Source organism: Pungitius pungitius, chromosome 13 (assembly GCF_949316345.1).
Source record: "Pungitius pungitius chromosome 13, fPunPun2.1, whole genome shotgun sequence".
Taxonomy (NCBI): domain Eukaryota; kingdom Metazoa; phylum Chordata; class Actinopteri; order Perciformes; family Gasterosteidae; genus Pungitius; species Pungitius pungitius.
The window spans coordinates 4373920-4393591 of NC_084912.1; the positions used below are offsets into that span (position 1 = coordinate 4373920).

The 19672-nt window shown below is 46.0% G+C and overlaps 3 protein-coding genes across 4 annotated transcripts in view; 1 reads left to right on the top strand and 2 right to left on the bottom strand.

The window, feature by feature from the left end:
* Window positions 1-641, bottom strand: part of cep170aa (centrosomal protein 170Aa) — a 30429-nt gene extending 29788 nt beyond the window's left edge. For both annotated transcript variants that reach the window (XM_062566459.1, XM_062566458.1), the window contains exon 1: window positions 458-641. The gene's annotated coding sequence lies outside the window, so the exon portion shown is untranslated. The remainder of the gene's footprint in view (window positions 1-457) is intronic.
* A 1734-nt stretch (window positions 642-2375) lies between these two features.
* rtkn2 (rhotekin 2) lies at window positions 2376-10135 on the top strand. The gene is made up of 12 exons (XM_037466270.2): window positions 2376-2646; window positions 3792-4009; window positions 4131-4183; window positions 4342-4395; window positions 4481-4598; window positions 4728-4928; window positions 5435-5529; window positions 5950-6056; window positions 6152-6283; window positions 6571-6739; window positions 6938-7045; window positions 7353-10135. The coding sequence occupies exons 1-12, from the start codon at window positions 2512-2514 to the stop codon at window positions 8027-8029; spliced, it is 2067 nt and encodes a 688-aa protein (XP_037322167.2). The 5' UTR covers window positions 2376-2511; the 3' UTR covers window positions 8030-10135.
* Window positions 10136-10955: 820 nt separating this feature from the next.
* The window catches only part of arid5b (AT-rich interaction domain 5B), a 64324-nt gene continuing 55607 nt past the window's right edge, over window positions 10956-19672 (bottom strand). The window contains exons 9-10 of the mRNA XM_037466268.2: window positions 14967-15177; window positions 10956-14841 (exon numbers count right to left, since the gene is read on the bottom strand). Of these exons, the coding sequence (XP_037322165.2) occupies window positions 12838-14841; window positions 14967-15177 (2215 nt within the window). The 3' untranslated portion in view covers window positions 10956-12837. The remainder of the gene's footprint in view (window positions 14842-14966; window positions 15178-19672) is intronic.

Genomic DNA, 19672 nt, shown 5'->3' on the forward strand with positions numbered 1-19672 from the left:
ATAACACGTATTAATAATTATAACAACAGGAAAGGCGTGGAGGGTGCTGGTTCGTCTCCATCAGTAGCCGTCCGGTCCACGGTTTGCCAGCAGGGAGTCGCACCAGTTTGTTTTTGCGGTGGGAAGCGTTACAGGGTTTTTTTATTTTATTATTCTTTTTCCTTGCTTTTTGTGAATTCGAACTAAAGAAATGTTTGTGAAGGATGCTCTGTATTTGACCGTCCGACCGAGGGGAGAATTTTGCTTCAACATTAACAAACAAAATAAAAAAATCCGTCATTGACATCCATAGACGGGCGGCACAAAAGCAGAAAAAAACGAGTCTCTTTTTTTTTCCTCTGCTGCAAACTTCTAACGGTCGACCTCTCAAGCTAACCCGCTCATAGCTGTATAAATTCTACGACTACGCCGGGCATTATTGTTTTTTTTTTTAAAGCGGAGTCTCCACTTTGCTTACCCGTTTCCCCCTCTGGTGCGTGTCTCGGTTGAAGGCGGCTCAGAGGAGCCCAGCCCTGTCGCTGCTGCTGCGGTTCGCTTTGGCTCCGCGCGTCGGCCTTCTCTCCCTCCGTTGCTCAGCGATAGCGGCAGCGGACATGATCCCGATCAGACGCGTCAAGTCGGCGGAAGTGTTGCATGCGACTTCCGGGGAGTAACCTTTCAGAGTAAAATAATCGCAGCGACCGCGATTCGTGAACGAGGGACGTGTCGAGCCTCGCCAGCCAAACCATATGGACAATTAAACCATGTGGTGCACGGATTAAGCCAAAATGTAGTTCAGCATCCTTAAATCTGTTGGGAGGGATTTACTACTGTGATGTAACGGTCAGGAAAATACAATATGACGCTAATCATTGTTTATGTATAGAGTACACATGTTTTCACCTACTTGTGCATACACATTCGTTCTAAATGTATTTTTACATACATTTGTTTAGCTTTGTTTTCTTCTTTCAAAACAATCACAGTAAAATGTCTTGAATGTAAAAAACATACTTGGTTAATAAAGCTGGTTGTGATGTTGACCATTTATACTATAAAAGTTTGAAACCATGGTAATCAATTAATAAAGATTTGATGAGGAGGTTTTGCAACCTTGTATATACAAAGATGTAAATATAAAGAACAGGGTGTATTGCCCTCAATCCTTGTGAAAAAGTCTAGGTCAAATCTTGTAATGGTACATTGTGGTTTCCCCAAATATCCCTGTTAATTTATCTAACATTAATAAAGAATTCTGCCAGTCATCGTGAATCACGAAAATAGAAAGATTAAAGATTTTGACTGAAGTAGGCTACACAAATTGAACCTTAACTTTTGCATCTGTTCTTTTTTTAATTTAACATAGTAATGTTGATTGGTAAATAATACATAAAATGCAGCTGATGGTTCTAAAACACAACATACATACTGTGCAATTTATGGCAAAGAAAATACCCTGTGGATGTAAAAATAGCTGACATCACATTACAGAGACTGGATCAGAAGATTAGACAGACATTTGATCTAATTTGCATTCCTCCCCCTCTAAAATAAATCAACCTTTTACTTTTTAAAGCTGACTTTATCCTTTCCTGTGTGCAGTTTTACTTCTCTGTGTAACTTGACACAGTGCATCCCGAGAAGCGCCTGCGTCTACACTTCCGACCATGGATGCTTCCAACGCGACCAGAAGCAGTCAGACAGAACCGGCCGGGCGGGTTTCCTGCACTCACTGGTCACGTTTCGGGGTGTTCTCTGACCTCATCCGGATCTGGGCCGCGCAACTGGCGACGCTACGATGCTGAAAAAAATCAATAAAAATAAAGTGTGTCAAATGATTAAGGAACCAAACAACTGCAAAATCGATCGGATTGAAAGAGGATGTTGCAAGAAACAGTCATACATTTACTGAACTTGTTTAATAGATCGAACGTGCATGACATTTTAAACGATGTTAAAACAGATTTACCCATAAAAGCTCGAAGCCCATGCACACATTTAAAGAGGTGAAATAATTACACTCCCGAGTTCACTAAAAGGTTTTGTTACAGGTTTTGTTTGCATATATCTGCAAACAATGATAATTCAACTTATCGTTTGCCGCCAACGAACCCTTCAAATTGTAAATAATTTTAAACGCATACCCAACAAAATAACAGCAGAAAACATAAGATTAATAATTGCCATAAAAATTCAAAATCGACAACGTTTGTCTGGCACGATGACGCTCTCTAGTGAGAGCACTCGATTTATGTCTTTTGAGGTACCGACTTGCAGGGCGAAGCGTTTGTTTGGTTTTTAAAACCCTAATTCTGTGCCTTTTTATTTTGTAATCTCAATTATTGAAGGTTACCGCAACACAGTTAATCCAGATAACCAACATTTGTCGTCGTGTCTGTTTTAATGGTATTTTGTGTTTCAACTTGACCATATCGTCAAGGCGGCACACGAGGTGTCACAAATCGAGCCCCCCTGTCCGCTGGAGGGGGCGTTAGCAGTTGGATCGGGAATGCTAGCGAATGGACGGACAACATGGAGGATCAGCGCGACGTTCAAACCTGCAAGCGAAACGGAAGCTCCGGCTCGTTGCTGTCGGCCGGTTCCGCGGTGGCCATGGAGATTAAACGGAAGAAAATACGGCAGAGTACTTTGTTCCTGCAAACGGAGGTAACGGTTACGTTTCTGACGGCTAACGTTAAAGAGTGGTGGCGTGTGTGCCCTGACGTCATAATGACGTTCCCGTTGTCGTTTGATAAAAACAATTTACACTGGTGCAATAATACTCGATGGGCTGCCATCGAATAGCTTTTTAAATAACGCCGTGAATTCCCTGACATCTCTTTCTCAACCACGCACGCACGCGCACGCTGGCTTTCAGTTCCCGGGGACAAAGCTCGCTCCATGGATCAGTAATCCAATACGGGAGTTGACCGTTTTTAAAAGTCACCTGGGTCCCCGAAACCAGAGCTGTGTCCTCTGCATTGTTGAATGCTGCTAAACATGCGCAGGAGTAAATCTCTCCAACTAAAATAAAAAAAAGCCCGGGTCTCCTGAGGCACACTCTGCAGAAAGTAAAGGAATCGAATTTCTTTTGTGCACATGACAAGGTTTCATGAAGCTGCAGGTGCATATTTTAGATCGTAAAATGGAGAATGATGGTTTTTGCATTCTTAAAACTGCGTGAACTGCTGAACTTCTCTTGACTACTTATACCCCACCAAGACTAGAATGTCTTGAAACTGTGGTATTTTTAATTTAGAAAACCATGTTTGTAAACCAGATCATATCAAACGTCTTCATCCTCCATACACTTGTCCTTTGCAGTACACTATGCATATATTTCCATCTTGTCTCACTGAGTATATACAGTCTGTTGGCCATAATGAAACTGGCTATTAATTATTTTCATCACCACTCCTCTCCCATTCTGGGCCCATTATTTCCCCCCTCGATCCGACACAAAAGCTGCCGTTTTCCAACGTCAGTGTGCCGTTGTCGGATGAATTGTGGCAGCCAACCCTTGTGCAAGAAGATCTGGTTCCTTGAGAGCAGTTTTAGAATATTTGGTTGTGGTCTATCTGCGGCAAGGGCTTTTTTAACTCTGTTTGTGTGTTTTTTTGCTGCAAATCCCTCTTTTTTTCTTGCCAAAAGCACATCACTTTAACTGCATTTTGGTCTCTGGCGCATTGTTGGATTGAACTAATACAATGCAAAGAGCATCAAGCGGCTGTGTGTGTGTGTTTTGACATGGAACATCATTTGATCATGTTGATCTCCCCCCCCCACTCTTTTTGTCTGTTCTGTGAGAGAAGAACACTGACACACGGGAAAAGCTTGACTTTGAGATGCGAATGCGCGAGGGTGCGTACAAGCTGCTGCTGGCCTGCAGTAAGAGAGAACAGGTTCTCAACGCCTCCAAGAACCTGCTGACCTGCAACGCCAGGATCAAGGCTTACCTCACGCTTCTGCAGAAGAAGAAGAAGAAGGAGGAGGAGGAGGAAGAGCAGGGTGGCATTGCAGCGGGCATGAGGTGAGGACTTTGAGGCTCTCTTTGGTGCCTTGTGGTATTTTTTCTATTACAGTTGCACACTTGCGTTTCATTGTGTTAAGATCCTTTTAATATATTTTTTACTCCCCCAATTTTTTTTCAGATCTTCAGATCCAGATGATCGAGTGGCGTGTAATGGGACAATTGCAATGTCCGGTAAGATTGATCTCATTCCAGAATAATTCTACACTGGAGAGTGTCTTAAAAAATAGACGTCAATCTCCATTCATTTCATTTGAATAGTTTCTAACCAAAATGGATATAGGGCGTGTGGTTCTTTGTTAAATCCATTCTCCCCCCCCTCCCTGATTCAGGGCTGCGCATCCCTCTGATGTGGAGGGATTCCGCCTACTTTAACAACAGAGGGAGTACGTTTTTTTAAAATCTTTGTTTGGCCTCCTCTCTGTCGCTTGGCCTCGTGTTGTTTTGAACATCCCTTCGCGTGCTTTTCAGGCTCCCGCCGCGTGGCGCTTTTCTGTCTGATGCAGATGGGCTCGGAGGTGTTCGCCACGGAGATGTCCGTGGTGGACAGATCAGTCACTGATATCTGCTTCGAGGGAGTCACCGTCTTGTGAGTATTCTACCTGAATATGTATGTCAGCTTACTTCTACTAACGCTTGTTCGATTGTTCAGCTTGTTTTTCCTCTCACGTGGTGCATTCAACTCTGCATTGTTTGAAATGTGTCCGTTCTCTTACAGCAAAGATGCACTTCCTCAGTTTGAGCTCAGGGTGGAGTTGTGGAGCTGTGCGCTGGAGGAAGAGCTCACGTTGGTCTATAAGCCAAAGAAACTGGCCAAGAAGCTCCGCAGCTCCTTTGGAAAGACGGCGGGGAAGAAGCTGTGCCCCCTGGTGGACAATCCCGACCCCGACACCTTCCTGCAGCACAACCCCATACCCTTGTATGTATTGTGAGACCCCCATACACACGGGGGACACAGGACGGAGACGGTGTTTTTTGGGGGGGTGGGGGTTAATACTGACACACTTAGCCTTGGGACGTTCCCTCGTTTTTTTATTTGTTCCAGCAATAGCAGTTTTGTTGAAATGAGGGTATGTTTTTAATGTTGCCTGTCCAGCTGTGTTTTATTTGTACTTGACTGCATTTCACATTTCTCAAACTGAACATCTGTAAGCGATACAAACCCACTGTAAGTAGAGAAGCAGCATTCGGCCTTTGAAGAAAGAGATGACTTGCACAAAGGGACAGTCGAAGGGTTCGTCCTTGTATATTGATATGTCTTCATTGTGAGGGTCAAGGCTGAGCATTGAATCTTTCGTGGTTAAGCCTGGGAAGCCACGGAATGAAAATAGGTCATTGCGGGCTACTTAAATGAACGCTAAACTGTGTGTGTGTGTGTGTGTGTGTGTGTGTGTGTGTGTGTGTGTGCGCTTCTACCTGTACCAGGGGAGCCAAGTACAACCTGCTGGCCCACACTTCACTGTGTCTGCCCGAGGCTGAAGGCAGCTTCCAGTCTCACTCCCTCGTCGTCCTCCAAGACGGTAGGAACCTGCAGACATGTAATATCTGGGGGGATGTAAAGGGATTGTGCTTTTAAGTCCCTGGTTTGAATCGGTACTTTTGCTAATGGTTACAGTATTTTCACACCATTGAAATAGGAATCTAAAATCAAACAAAATATCCTCTGTTTAAAGTTCACCTTGCCTTGCGGGAGTAATTAGATGGATAATAATGTGAGTGCTGAGTTTTTTTTTTTTTTAAGCCTTTGGTACGAGTTTGCACCATGTGGTCTTTTTATTTTAATGTTAAAACTAATGTGTTGTGTGAAACAAACAGCTAATTAAAATAATGTAATCGTTGTTTTTACCTTTCCACTCGAGATTGAAGCGGCTCCTCCAATCGTTTCATAAATCATCGTACTTCATAAAGGTTTTTATTGCCTCCGTATTTCACCCACACAGCTGAGTGGTCCTCCTGGCTTCCCCTTTATGGCAACCTGTGCTGCCGGCTGGTGGCCCAACCTGCCTGCATGACACAGACCATGATGGCCGGCTACCTGAGCCAGAAGGTGCGTTTACTGCCGCTATCATCGGCATTAGCTCCATTGCTGGTTCCTGGGTTTAACACTTAACTTTTTTTTTTTTTTTTAATGGTTATCTTCAGCTAAATGTCGAGGGGATGTACCGCTGCTGCAGTCTCTACTGTGTGCTGAGTTCTGGCGTTTTGTCCTGTTACTTCACCCCGGAAGAGATCGATGCCAAAGTGGAGCCCACTCTCCAAGTACCCATCAACAGGGTAAGACGGAATCCCTATTTAACTTGATAAATCACACAGTACTTGAAGAAGTCACGGGGACCTTACTGTGTGAATGTATTAGATGAATAATCTCTCTTAACATTTACAGAATGACAATATGTAACATAAGAAATGCCACATTACTCACTGAGTTCCTGATGGCATCTTTGGCGTTTTACTGCTGAAAGATTGTTGTTGTTTTTTTGCAAAACTGGTGACGTTCTGTTTGGTGCGTATCTGGAATGGCAGCCTCACCTCAGGCCAACTCATCTTCATTGTTTCTGCAGGACACCCGCATCCGTGTGATGGAGAAAGAGTCAGCCGGCCGGAGATCCAGGAGTCTCTCCGTGGTCAACCCTTCACCGGAGGGCTCGCAGACCGTCGTCTTCACCGCGGAAAGCGGCCAGGAGCTGGAGGACTGGTTGGACGCCCTCCACCAGCACCTCTACGATCAAAGTGAGTGTGTCCCAGTGCAAAACGTACGGCACAAGTGGGTCCTTCCCGCCGCCCACGTTTACAGAGCCGCTGTATTTCCTGAAAAAGGCCTCGTAGCGGAGTGAATGCCGGCCGGTGTGCGTTTAGGTAAACGTGGCGATGAAAGATAGCATAACCTTTTTGTCTGCCTCTTTCATGCCGCTCCTTGTTTACAACCAGGCCAGTGGCTGCAATGCTGCAACGGGCTAATGAAGATCGAGGTTGCTTCGCCACGGAAACCATCACTCTTCCTCACCAAGCAGGCCGACTCTGTTTACAATGACCTCAGTGAGTAGAGTAATCGCAGCGAGTGGGTGAGGTGACTGAGACGAGGTTGATGATTCGCTGACTTCAGGATTTCTACATCTATTTATAGACTGTTTATAAGATGCTCAAAACAAATGGGACACCTCATTGGAGTACATTTATTGTATTAACCGTGCAGTAGATTTAGATTATATGACCTTTTCCAGCATTTTTATTAAACCACTAATCAAATTTCGAGAGGAAAAAAGCAATTTATCAAATTCCCCGATCTTTTTGAGTTTGCTTTGATGTTTCCTTTCTCTTTTTTTTTTTTTTTTTTTGCGAGCAGGTATAAATTCACCTGGCAAGTTTGAGAGCATCACGGACATCATCCACAGCAAGATCGAGGAAACGGATGGCCGCTTTCTGATTGGTCACGAAGAGGTGAAGGAAGCGCCCAATTGGTCGTCCCTGTTTGAAGGCTCCCATTCAGTAGTGGTGCAGAAGGGCTTTCTGTCCCAGAGCAAAACCTCCACCCCTTGTTCAAGCCCCAACTCCAGCTCTACATCTATCAGCAACAAGAAGCGCCGCGCTCCACCGCCGCCCTCCGACAGGGAGCCGTATGCTCCTCCCAGCCGCCCTGCCAGACCCCCGCCCCCCGCCTCTCTTCTTCATCATCCTTCTCCCCCCTCATGCAAGGAGAAGGAGAACTCCGGCATTTGCACTTCACGCCCGGCCGCCAGGTCCAAAACCGGCAGACCGTCTCTGGATGCCAAATTCTCCGCCATCATCCAGCAGCTCCAGCGGGGCAACGCCGGCGGGGCTGGAGCCCTCAGCCGGAGAAACGCCCCATTGGGCGTCCTCGATGTGCAACCACAGGGTCAGCCTCCTCTCCAGCAGCCCGAGTACCAGGACCACAGCAGCGAAGGGGAACACGCTTTCCTCAGGCCGAGTCACGGCCCCGTACCTGTTCCTGCAGCGAGGAGCAAACTGAGGAAGTCCTTTAGGGAGAGGATGAACCTTTAAAGCCTTGTGACCTCGACCCTCAACAATAACTAACCCTACTGATACCAATATAGCTACCTACTTATACCAATAGACCTACCCACTGATGCCAATAGACCTACCCACTGACTATTTCGGGGCATGGTGAGGTCTGTCAACATTTAAGGAATTTTTCTAATTTAGGAGAAATTGGTTTCATACTGTGACTTAATATGAATCTGCAGCCGGGAGAGTTTAGCTTAGCATAAAGATTGGAAAACGACTAGCCTTGCTCCCTCCAAAGATAACAATCTGCTGACTTTTTTTGTAACCCAAAAAAGTGCAAAATGCTACATTTGACATACATCAGGTTGCATGCAACACTTGTTTGGGGGGAGTTGATGTGGATCTGACGCTAACGATATGTCGGCTAGCCAAGAATGGTTTTGATTATGATAAATAAACAACATTTAATGTATAGATTAGTGAGCTAGGCAGATTATTATCATTATTTTTTTAACCTTTTGAACAGATTTCGCTCTCTGTTGTTATGCTGAGCTAAGCTAAACTTTCCGTTGGCTCCAACCTCACCCCGCAGTGATCGATCAGAGTTATATCGACTTCCTCATCGTACTTTCACAAACGTCGACCTATTTCTTAACCTTAAAGGACGGGTTGTGTCACCTGGTCTCTTAAAAATCAAAAGCTCCTCATAATGCCAGTCATGGCCACCGTAATCCCCGTCGACACCTCCTGTCACAATATCCATATTGCATCTCCAGTCTCGGTTTAAGAAGTCTTTCAGGTGCAGCCGACCCGTGGATAAAATGAAAAGCTGTACGTTAGTCTGAGCACTGCCCTCATCAATCCCACTAAAATAGAAAGGCTTATTTTTCAGCTCTGGAACATGGACGGAAGAAAGAGCCTTTGCTTAAGCACTCAAATTGGAATTGATCCATTGGCCGACCGAACGAGTCATTCCTTTTGGAACTATTGACTTATTCCACTCGCCGTGACAACTTTATGACCACTATAGCTGATTCTAAGGGAACGGGATTTTAGGAGCAATTGCAAGCACTAATGTGACTTCACCATTTCTCAGGGGTCTCTATAATGGAGTGACCTTGGTTTTCAGTGGCTACATAGCATGTCCAGCATAATTTAACAGTGAAGGCTGTAAATGTCATGAACATAATCGAATGAATGGGTCCTTGGAGTGGCTAAAATAATGAATGCCCTTGTGTTTTGAACATATCCAATACTGCCAGCCACTAAAACATTTCAACCACTTAACGGTCACATGTCGAAGAATGGCCTTCATAATTACACTTGGTGTACAAAACATTAGGTTTAGCTACTTTTTATGAAATTGGCTGATCAGATGAAGCAGTGTGGGGAAAACTGTAATCCTCCTTTCTTTTTTTTTTCTTTATCTCACCCCATAAAGTTCTGTTTTATCAGGACGGGGAGATTTAGTTTCACCTTTTGAAAGAACCCGAGAATAGATTGCACAATAGGGGGACGCTGCTCAATACTAGCAATGCTTTATATGCTCTGTGTATTACTAACACATTAGTCACTTTGACGTAGTGCTTTAGATACCTGGGAAAAACAAGGGATGGACCGTGGGGGGGGGGCGGTGTGATAACAGTTTAAAATCCCCACGGTAAATATATGTTCCATACTTCCTGTATCTTCCATCATAATATCTGGCCATTTCCAGTTAGTGGGCCTAGTAGAGAATAAGGACATTGGATTGCGGGCCAATTTCACTGACAGTTATGGTGAAGGCAAACATTGTCGTAGTATTTAATAAGAACTGTGTATCCTGAGTGAAAGCAGCGCATGCTGCCCCTGAGGACATTAAGCTTGAGGGAAAGCATGTGATCTAAATGTACAACTGTTTTGACGACTTTAAAAAAAAAGGACGCAGTGTTCTGAGCCAGATTCACAATGTTTTTATAATGTTTGTCTTTTTATATGACTTGTAATTTGTAGTTGTTCATCTTGTTTTTGATTCAAATGCTCTTTAATTTCTTTTAATGGTATAAAACTGCCACTCATCTCAATTTTACTTTAGCATATTCATTATTTAGATCAGATTATTGTCTGTATGTTGTTATGTAAAAAAAAAAAAAAGCAAAAACCTGTGATTTATGTTTCTCAAGAAGTGCAATGTCATCCTCACTCTTCACCTTTTACCTTGGAATCTTGGCTCCATTTTTTTCACTTTTATTGCTGATCTGCAATAAAACGGTCCACATTCTACCCTGGTGAGGTTTACGTTTCTTTTTTTGCTGAGCTTGGAAGTATTACTGGATATTTTTTCGTGGTAAAGGTTTACCAGGGGGTGGCAATAAAAGTCAAAGCATTGCTTTTATTGCAGCTCAACACACATCCCACAGAGGTGCACGCACTGGCACGTTTCTCCGCTGCAGCAAATAGTGGAGAGGCTCCTCTGGCTTAGAGCCCAGAGGTAGCCTGTTGTGAAGATTAAGGCGGATGGAATCTCATAGCCAGATAATGGTATTACAATAATAAAACCCAATTCACGCCGCATTTACTCGGGCGGGGGGGGGGAGAAACAGAACATCACATTGACGTTAGTACACTGGCGTTAAATACCTAGTTTATTCAGCATTGGATGTTTGCCTTCCCTTTCAGTTAAAGAACACAACTGAGGAAACGTGAATAGATAGTAAAATATTTTAATTAAATATACAGGAGGTCATATACAAAATGTCTTTATTTTTTTGTCTTGCTCGCCAGCTGGGTGATTGGTAAACAGATGGCTGCTGTATCAAAAACACTTTCTGGATGCACATTAATGGAAACCATGTGAAAAAAAAAAAAAAAAAAAAGTGAAATGACAAATAAAAAATAGTATCCTAATTCTTAAATTGTAGTGTTTGTTTAAATCTAACATGATCACCGTGACCTTGAAACAGCGCAAACAAGGACACAGCTAGATTGTGTAACCGACTTTTATACTGTTTTTGTACTATTTACAGATTATAACAGTTTATATGACAATAACCACGCGGTAGTATCTACAGTGCTATTTACACAGAAAAATAAGACGATAAGGGTTGTCATGAAATGATCCCGTATGAATGTTCTGTACAGGAGCCAGCACTAATGCCACTTTCACCTACACACAGCAACGTACAGTCATTTATCAGAAATGTCTTATTCAGTTAAACTTTACACACGTTTACAGCTTCTTCTTTTTGAAAAACCAGACGCGTTGGACTGTGTATTTCGGCTATCCTGGATTGCAATTATAGTGGTTGTAAAAAGCCAAAGCAGGTGTTGTTGTTTCACCTCAGGCCATGGAACACGGTCGGCATATTTTATGGAGTCTGGTATCTGGTATCTTTTCATCACTTCTAAAAAACACCCAAAGCACACATGCCCTGCGGGTGACAGACACCAGACCGGTGTCAATACCAGCGAATACTTTCAGTTTTTCTATAATTGACTGTCTGACACAGTTCAGTTAAAGTAAATAGAGTCATTAAAGCACAAACACCAACCATAAGGTTAAGCAGAACCGTTTCCATTTAAAGAAATGACTCTACGTTTCGTGCCTTTCGTATCAAGTCTGGTGTCTGAGAGCCAAGTGTGCCATGGAATTGTATGAGTGTCTGCGCGCTGCATTTCAGTAAAGAGTGACAGTAATATTGATATTTCTACCCTGCTACAGAAGATAAACCTTAACAACTGTAGTGCTAACTCTAATCCGAGACTGCGAAAGGCACAGATATTTGCAAAGCAATAATATCCTAAGTGACAACATTCCTATCAAAATCATACAGTGAGTCTTTTCAGCGGGTTGAATAAAAAAAATATATATTTTCACTAAATAAGAGCATTTTTCAAGTCGAGAACAAAAAGGTTGAAATGGTGATTTTCTTTGTGGTGGGCATTCCACAGCAGACGGCTGCTTCATTATGCTGGTCCGACAAACACAAGCTGCTACGGTGGACTCATCACAAACGGGCCTTCACCATCAAACTGCTTTCCATTCGGAGAGTAGAAATGATAAAAAAAAAAAAAATAACAAAAAAAACGGCTGTTCATTCAAAAGACAAAACATTCGGGAATTGCCACCAGATTGAAACATGGGCAAGTGCTCGCGTTGTCTACTGTGGACTGACGCACATGAAGAACAAAAACCTGAACCGACTCATGTGCCGTACATGTGTTTAAAAAACCACGGCACCTGTTTAAACGCTGTGACACGACTCTGTTCAGCACCGCGTTGTTTCAAAGTCTGTTTCCCCCGAGGAGTCCAGGCGGGTTTACTGCGTGGCGAGGCCGGGGGAATTCAGCTTTCAGAGTGGAGACGTGTAAACAAGTGTGATAATGCACCGAACGGGCTCTTAAACGTTGTCTCTGCAAGGCGAACGCACCTCGAGTTATATAAAGAATTGAAATTTACGTCGTCGTCGTCGTCGTGTCAGTTGTAGTGTTCTTGAGCAGTTTTAGCCCAGATCAGATGCAGTAAACAAATGGCTTCTTCTCAGTCACTTTTCACACGACCCACGGACTCAAAACTGATTTGTGAGCACATACACACGAGCATTGTGCAAATAAGGATACAACGAGCGCGACAAAAAAGGATACAGTAAGTGGTGATACAGACAGAGAACAGTGCAAAGTATATAAAACAAATGCAAACAAATACAAAAAAGGAGAATGGAATTTCTTTCAGTCTGAACGATGCTCAGGTTTTTATAATCAGTGTTTTTATTTTCGATCCCCGAGCGAAAGAGCCGAGCTGAGCGAGTCCGCGACGGATGGAGGAGGGCGAGGGTGACGCCGGGGGGGGGGGGGGAATCACCCTCTCACAGTCTGGTGCTGGGGTGCACCGAGGACAGCTGCGGCGGCGGGAGGGTGGAGATGGGGTAGAGGTGCAGCAGGTCCCCGTACAGCGCCGCCCCGCCCGGGTGCCTGTAGAAGTGGTGGGGGCTGGGGCTGGCGGCCAGCAGCTGCCTGTGGAGCATCATGGAGTGGAAGGCCAGCGGCGGCATGAGGGGGGACACCGCCGACTGGCTCTTCAGGTACTGCAGGCCCGGGTGCTGCTGCTGCAGCGCGTCCCCGGGGGACACCAGGCTGCCGGGCGGGTACATGGCGGTGTAGAGGTGCGGGGGGTAGGCGGCCGGGTGGCCCTCGGGGAGGCGGTTGTTGAGGTGGACGCCGTGGGCCGGCTCGGCCAGTTTGAGCTCCTCCGGGTCGCCGCGGCGGATGGAGCCGGCCGGGTGCACCGGCGTCACCACGCGGACCTTCCTCTCGGGGGCGTCCTCGCCGTCGGGCCCCGAGAGGCTCCGCTTGCCGGGCCGCACGGGGCTCGCGTGGGACGCGTCGCTCGGCGCCTTCGGGCTGGGGAACGGCTGCGACGACTCTGCCGGGTTCTGTTTGGTGGGGGGCGAGATGGTCATGGGAGGAACTCTGCACGCCTTGGGGTGGGAATCCAAACCCTGGTGCATGATGGGATAAGGGAGACTGCAGAACGAGGGCTTCGAGAAGGAGGACCCCCTCTGGGAGAGGGGTTTGGAAACGCTAAAGTCTCTGGGCTCGTCGTCCGCCTCCCTCCTCTCTACGCGCGTTTGAGTCCTGTCGCCGTAGTGGGATCGGTAGGCCAAGCCCTCCTGCTCCAGGGCGCCGCGGGCAAAGCTGCCTTCGTGGTCCCGGACGTAGCGCTCCCTCCGGTCCCCGTTGGGGAAGCCGACCATCCTCTCCTGGCTCAGGCAGCTCTCGGTTTGCCTGTACAGGCTGTGCAGGTGGGGGGAGGAGTAGCAGTCGCCCGTGTAGCTCCGGGGCTGGGAACCTGGGCCCTGGAGGAGCGCCTCCCCGGCGTTCTCCGCGCCGTCCTGGGCGTGGCGGGCCTGCGGCAGATAGGGCTGCCACGGCGCGTTGGCTTGAGGCTGGAGGTGACGGCCGATCCGGCAGCCGTACGCCTCGGGCGGCTCCCCCGACGCGCTCCGCTCCGGCTGGTGAGGCTTGCTGCTCTGCGCGTGCTGGATGACCGACGGCCTGAATATGGGCGCCACCTCCGGGGTGACGTCCGACGCCGCCCCGTGCCTCTGCCCTGCCGCCGCCGCTGCTTCCTCGTCCCCCTTTCGGTTCTCCCTCTCCCTTTCGGGTGCCGGTATGACGGGGAGGGAGGAAGCCGCTGTGGCGGGATGTGGCGGCTGGAGGCAAGGGGACGTGAAGGAGAAAGGGTTGGAGTCACACACCTGGGAGAGGAGCTTCTTTTTGGCCAAAGGAGACATGACCCCCTGGCTGGATTTGCAGTAGGCCGCCGTCTGCGTGGGGTTCTGGGCGGACTCCTTCTTAATGGCCACGTGGTCTTCTTTCTCCGGAAAGGAATCCGAGCTCAGGTCCACGCACTGTCTGTCCGTCTGCTTGCACATGGGCAACACTTTGCCCACCCGCCCGCCGTGGCTTTCTATGGAGTCTCTGACCCTGGAGGAGGGCTCGGGCAGAGCAACGTGTCCAGGCGCTCTGTTCTGATCCCAGCGGTGAGGCAGGTAAGGGATTTTAGGAATGAAGCGCGCTTCGGTCTGCTGCTCACAGGCGAGTTTGGCCTGGAGGGCGTCGCCGATTTGCCTCCACTCGGGCCGGGGGCCGTGCGGCCCCGCGTGGAGGGAGCGGGGAGCGGCGCCCGGGGCCCTGCAGTCCGGCTCCTTGAGGCCGGGCGAAGACGGCGGCTCCACCGCGAACGACTCCTCCTTCTTCAGGGTGACGTGCAACTCTTCCTCCTCTATTACGATCGGCCCGTCTCCCGGGGGTCCCTCCTGCTTTGTGGTCGCCGGCGGCTCGCCGTTCTCCTCTTTCCCGCCGGACTCCTGCGCGCGGGGGAGACAAATTTAAGGCCGTTACCGTTGTTTCTCAAAGCATACGAGACGAACTCGAAGGAAAACGTGACTTTGTGACAGAAGGTGAGGCGCGGATGAGAGAGTGTGTGACTGACCTGCGATTGTTCTTGGTCCTTCGCCGCCTCCCCTCTGTCCTTTTTACTCCCCGGCCTGGGGTTGTTGCAGCCTTTGAATTTCTTGGCCCCCACCGCCTTGGCTTTGGCTCCTGAAGGCTTCTCGGGGCCACCCTCCTGCTTCTTGGCTTTGACCAAGGGGAGGGGCTTGTCATGCTCGCCCTTGACGTGCCTCTCGTAGGGGAGGAGGAGCCTAAAGGGGGGAGGAGGCGGGGCAAAGGAATGCAGATGAGTTTGTGGCGTTTTATGCCTTTTCCAGGCTTCCAAAGGCACAAATACTCAGAGTTTTTCATCAACAGACATTTGCCGTTGGACAAAATACACACAACTGTAAACCGTAACGCGGGGAAGGTGCAGCATTTTAGAAGAATCCATTGTTAAATAAACAACACAAGTATTATGTTTTGTTAATATATGAAACCAGAACGAGCTGCAGCTTTGCCACATGCATGCACAGTATCAAATGCCTTGTTTTAAAATCTCCTTGTTTTAATACATGGCAAACATTAACAATCCTGTTGTAATTAATCTAGTTGGGGGAAATCCAGGTTCAGATGGGTGCCAGATTGTGTGTTTGTGTGTGTGTGTGTGTGTGTGTGTGTGTGTGTGTGTGTGTGTGTGTGTGTGTGTGTGTGTGTGTGTGTGTGTGTGTGTGTGTGTGTCTGTGTGTGTGAGAGAGAGAGAGAATGAGTCACCAGTTCTCTCCTGCTGAGACACATCACATTTGATATTAGTTAATCCTTGACAGTGGAGAGTATGTGTGTGTTTGTGTTTGTGCGTGTGTAAAGTGAGTGCGTTGGGGAGGGAAAATGCCTGAATGAATCTAAATCTAAAACTTTAAAAGAAATCTCACATATCATATCATTTACAATGGATTAATTTGCAGAAGACCTTTGAGTGGATACAGTAATAAAATATGTTTTAGCTGGCGAAAGTATGCTCACTGTCAGTGTGTCATGATTAAATGCAGAATGGCTGCTTTAACCCAACTTAATTAAATACATGCCAAGTGACAAACAAGTATTTTTGACTTCTGTTGTTTCTCTTCGGAACCCTTCAAAAGTTAATTTCCTGTGGTTATAACTATTGGGAATCTGAAGATCTGGATAACCTAACAATACCCATGTGTAAAATAATGACATGAAGAAACCAGCGAGGGAAACTTTTAGACTTTTATTGCTCAGAAAAAGAAAATGGAACTTGGCACAAGACCAGAAATAACAAACGTTGTGGAAGAGGAAACCAAGACAACGGAAAAACTACAAGACTCCAAACTTCAATAAGCTCCTCTGAAAATCTCTCCAGCTCCTCACTCAGGATTTTTTACAACAAGCCATAAAAGACAGAAACATGACTTTCTCAGTCACGAGAAAAATAAGGTATTCTTGTGTCAACGACAAGAGACGGCATTGCAGTATTCCTTTTAAGGGACATGGCGGTAAAACAAACAATGAATCAAGAGCCGTTTCGCCTCCTCTTCAAAAGGAAGAAGGAGAAGGGAAGAAAAAAAAAGCCTCAGAGAGTTCAAGAGGCTCAGTGGGATTTTTTGTTATTTTTCCTCTGAACAAAAGTGCTGGCAGGGAAAGCGGTGAAACTACATTTCATACAGCTGGTCTGGCACCAGGCCCCAGGCCAAGAAAGGAAATGTACTATTAAATGTGACTTATTGGAAAGACGGAGAGCAAAGGGGTTACGGAAGAAAAGAAGGGAGGCAAAGAGAGCAAGAGAAAAAAGAAACAAGGCGAGTGAAAGAGGGAATAATGGCATGTTAATGTGGAGCAAAAATGATTCTGAATGAAGGAACGAAAGATCCAAGAGAACAGAGACAAAACACGAGATCTTTATACAGCGCTGGTAATTCATTACAAATACCAAAGGGGTTCTCAGGCTGTCTATAATTAGCCGGTGTTTCTCAGAGAAGGTAGGCAGATTAAATGTTTCAAAGCTGTGTATTCAATTCCTCCAGGCTGGTGAATTAGTGTTCATCGTGTGCAAATGTGCAGCTGTCCGTTGCCCCCGAAAAGGCTATAAAAGCGGCAAATATTGACATATATGTTCACGTGTACAGTGTACCGGGGTGCACTGTTGAGTATCACCATGATCTGTGGGAAAGAGACGGCCGCCTCAGCCCGGGTCAACTTTATGGAATGTCAATATGGGGTGGGGGGTGGGGTGTCACGGACCCGGATAATGTAAGAGCTGAGCCCGGGAAATTACTGCAGCCCTAAATAGTTCCAAATGGAAAAGCCAAGAAACTGAAAATCAGTCTCAGGAAGTTCCCTACATCAGAATAATTCACTCTGTTTTGCTTGATAATTATAGGACGGTTCAAACCAAAACTGCAGCCTAATTATTTCTTTCAATTCCAATACACACATCTTTCACAGGTTTATGTAAATGTCCACATGTGGCTGAATAAGCAAATAGGGCTCAAGCTACAGGGCACTTTGCATGTTTCAATGTTAAACAAGAGAGCGTAAAATCATAATAAAGCTCTCAGTGTGAGCTGGAGTAATTTTGTGAAGTGTATATATAACTTAGTCACGATAATGTTATATTGCACTCAAGACACAATACCACTTATATAAGTAGCAATTTCCTCCAAGGAAGGGAAAAGGCTTGAGCTTGGCAGCCACTGCATTAGTTGAAAGAGATCCATGTGCAGTTCGCTGTTATGGCCACTAGGGGGGCGCGTGCTTCACTCACAGAATCCTGCGAGGAATTTCATTACAGCAGGAGGGGCAACATTTTTATGAGGTCAATAAATACTTAACTTCCTCTCGAGCCAATTTATCACTCGTCTTTTGTTTAAGCAGCCATTTTACATGTTGATAACAAGCGAGTAGAATATGCAGCGAAGAGATTAAACATTGAATAGTCACAGATTGAAGATCTAATTAAGTTTTATATATGTATGTATGCAATATATGCATATATATTAGATTAAAGTAATGTCCAATATTTTAAACTTCATATAAAATTATATGCATATAAAATATATACATTTGTTTAAAAAAACGTATACATAAAGCAATATTGTTTTACCTTTATATACACACATACGCATATATGTATGCATATGTGTACTATATTACACTAAAGCAGAACAAACCACAACTGTCAACTAAGCATCTCTTTGCCTTTGAAATAATGGATTGCACACAAAGCACCTCCCCCCCCCCCCTCCCCGCCAAAAAAACACAACTTGGCAAAAACAAGGTGACTTTACCAGCAATGTGCTGCTCTCATCTGAGTTTTGTGTTACAGGAACAAGCAGTGTGCTAGAATCCAAGAAATGCCCTAAGTCACCATATAAAGGGGGAAAAGCCTGCGGGCTGCTCCATTTCAACAGTTTCCCTCCCATCCATGCTGAAATTAAGATGTTAAGATCACAAGAGCTGCTCCACGCATTTAAAAAAAAGGAAAATAAACTATTTAAAGAGCTGGTGGACGTGCCCTGGGGGGCAGCAGAAACATTTGGAGGAAAGACAATGACATAGTTTTACTTTGAGGAAAAGAGAATAAAATTAAAATGATAAAACCAAATCTTTATATCTAAACGCCATGATTAGACATCATGGCAGCAATGAGAAAGCAATAACTGCAGTGGAGAGAGAGAGAGAGAGAGAGAGAGAGAGAAAGGACGCCTGCAGAGGGATAAACAGACATTGTAGCCGGTCCTTCTGCTTTGGATTCATGCCTCAAAGCCCCTCTTTTGTCTCGAAGCCAAACCACTTGAGGTGACCCCCCCCATTCATGCAGTTAAAACAGGAGGGCAGCGCAGGAATGTATGAAAAACTTAAGTCCTTTGTCAAGTCTGAAAATACCAGATTTAAAATGACCTCCACTGTTCCCCCCCCCCCCCCCCCCCCGCTCTCATTAGCCGTGGCTCTGGCGGTGAACGTTCGCCGTAGCAGGTGTGAGCAAAAGAGTTCTAAACTGTTTTTTAAAATAAACGTGTGCCAACTCGGCGCAAAGACACTGCTCCAGCGTTCATTTTCCAGGAATGCGCGGCCCTTACGCGGAAATCTCGGGTCGAGGCTGTCATTAAATTTGATTTGCTACGCTGAACTAGTTATTAATCTCAGCAGACTTGAATAGATTCTCACACAGCCGATTGCCTGTCGCGCGTCAGGGCGGCGTTAATTTGTGATTTTTTCTCGTCGCCACCAAGGGAAGGAGACCGTGCACCTTTTCATTGAACACATAAAGAAATCACCCAGTATTGTGATTTGTTAGAACAGAAAGAAGAGGGTTTTTTTTTTTTTTTTTTTTTGAATGCTCAATGAAGCGTTTTTGTCTTCTGGAAACCATCTAGCATCTCAGTGGTTGAAATAGCCGCCTGCTATTTTAGTGCAAAGAACGCGCAGCTCTTTTGGCTCGCGCTCAATCTCACGTCCACGTTCGGCTCGCAGAGAGGAACTTGGCCCGTGCTTTCGATGCGGACAACATGTCGAGACGTTGTTTATAGCGTTAAGGAATGCTGACAGACAATATGCAACCGTGTTCTCACATTGCAACTTCTCCCCCCCCCGCACTGTGTTTCCTAATATTGAATCATTTTTGCCTGTTCATTCAAATCTGTCAATGCTCCTGTCTCTCTGTCTCTCTGTTTCTCTCTCTGGGGAATAAAGGGAGTGACACGAAGGTGATGCTCGCCCCCCCCCCCCCCTTCTGCTTTAGAACTA

Bases quoted from the DNA above. Each gene is read 5' to 3' on its own strand.
- rtkn2 (XM_037466270.2), top strand. From the start codon at position 2,512: ATGGAGGATCAGCGCGACGTTCAAACCTGCAAGCGAAACGGAAGCTCC. The intron at 4,184-4,341 runs GTAAGATTGATC...TCCCTGATTCAG, and splicing joins TGGGACAATTGCAATGTCCG to GGCTGCGCATCCCTCTGATG. The intron at 6,057-6,151 runs GTGCGTTTACTG...GGTTATCTTCAG, and splicing joins CCGGCTACCTGAGCCAGAAG to CTAAATGTCGAGGGGATGTA.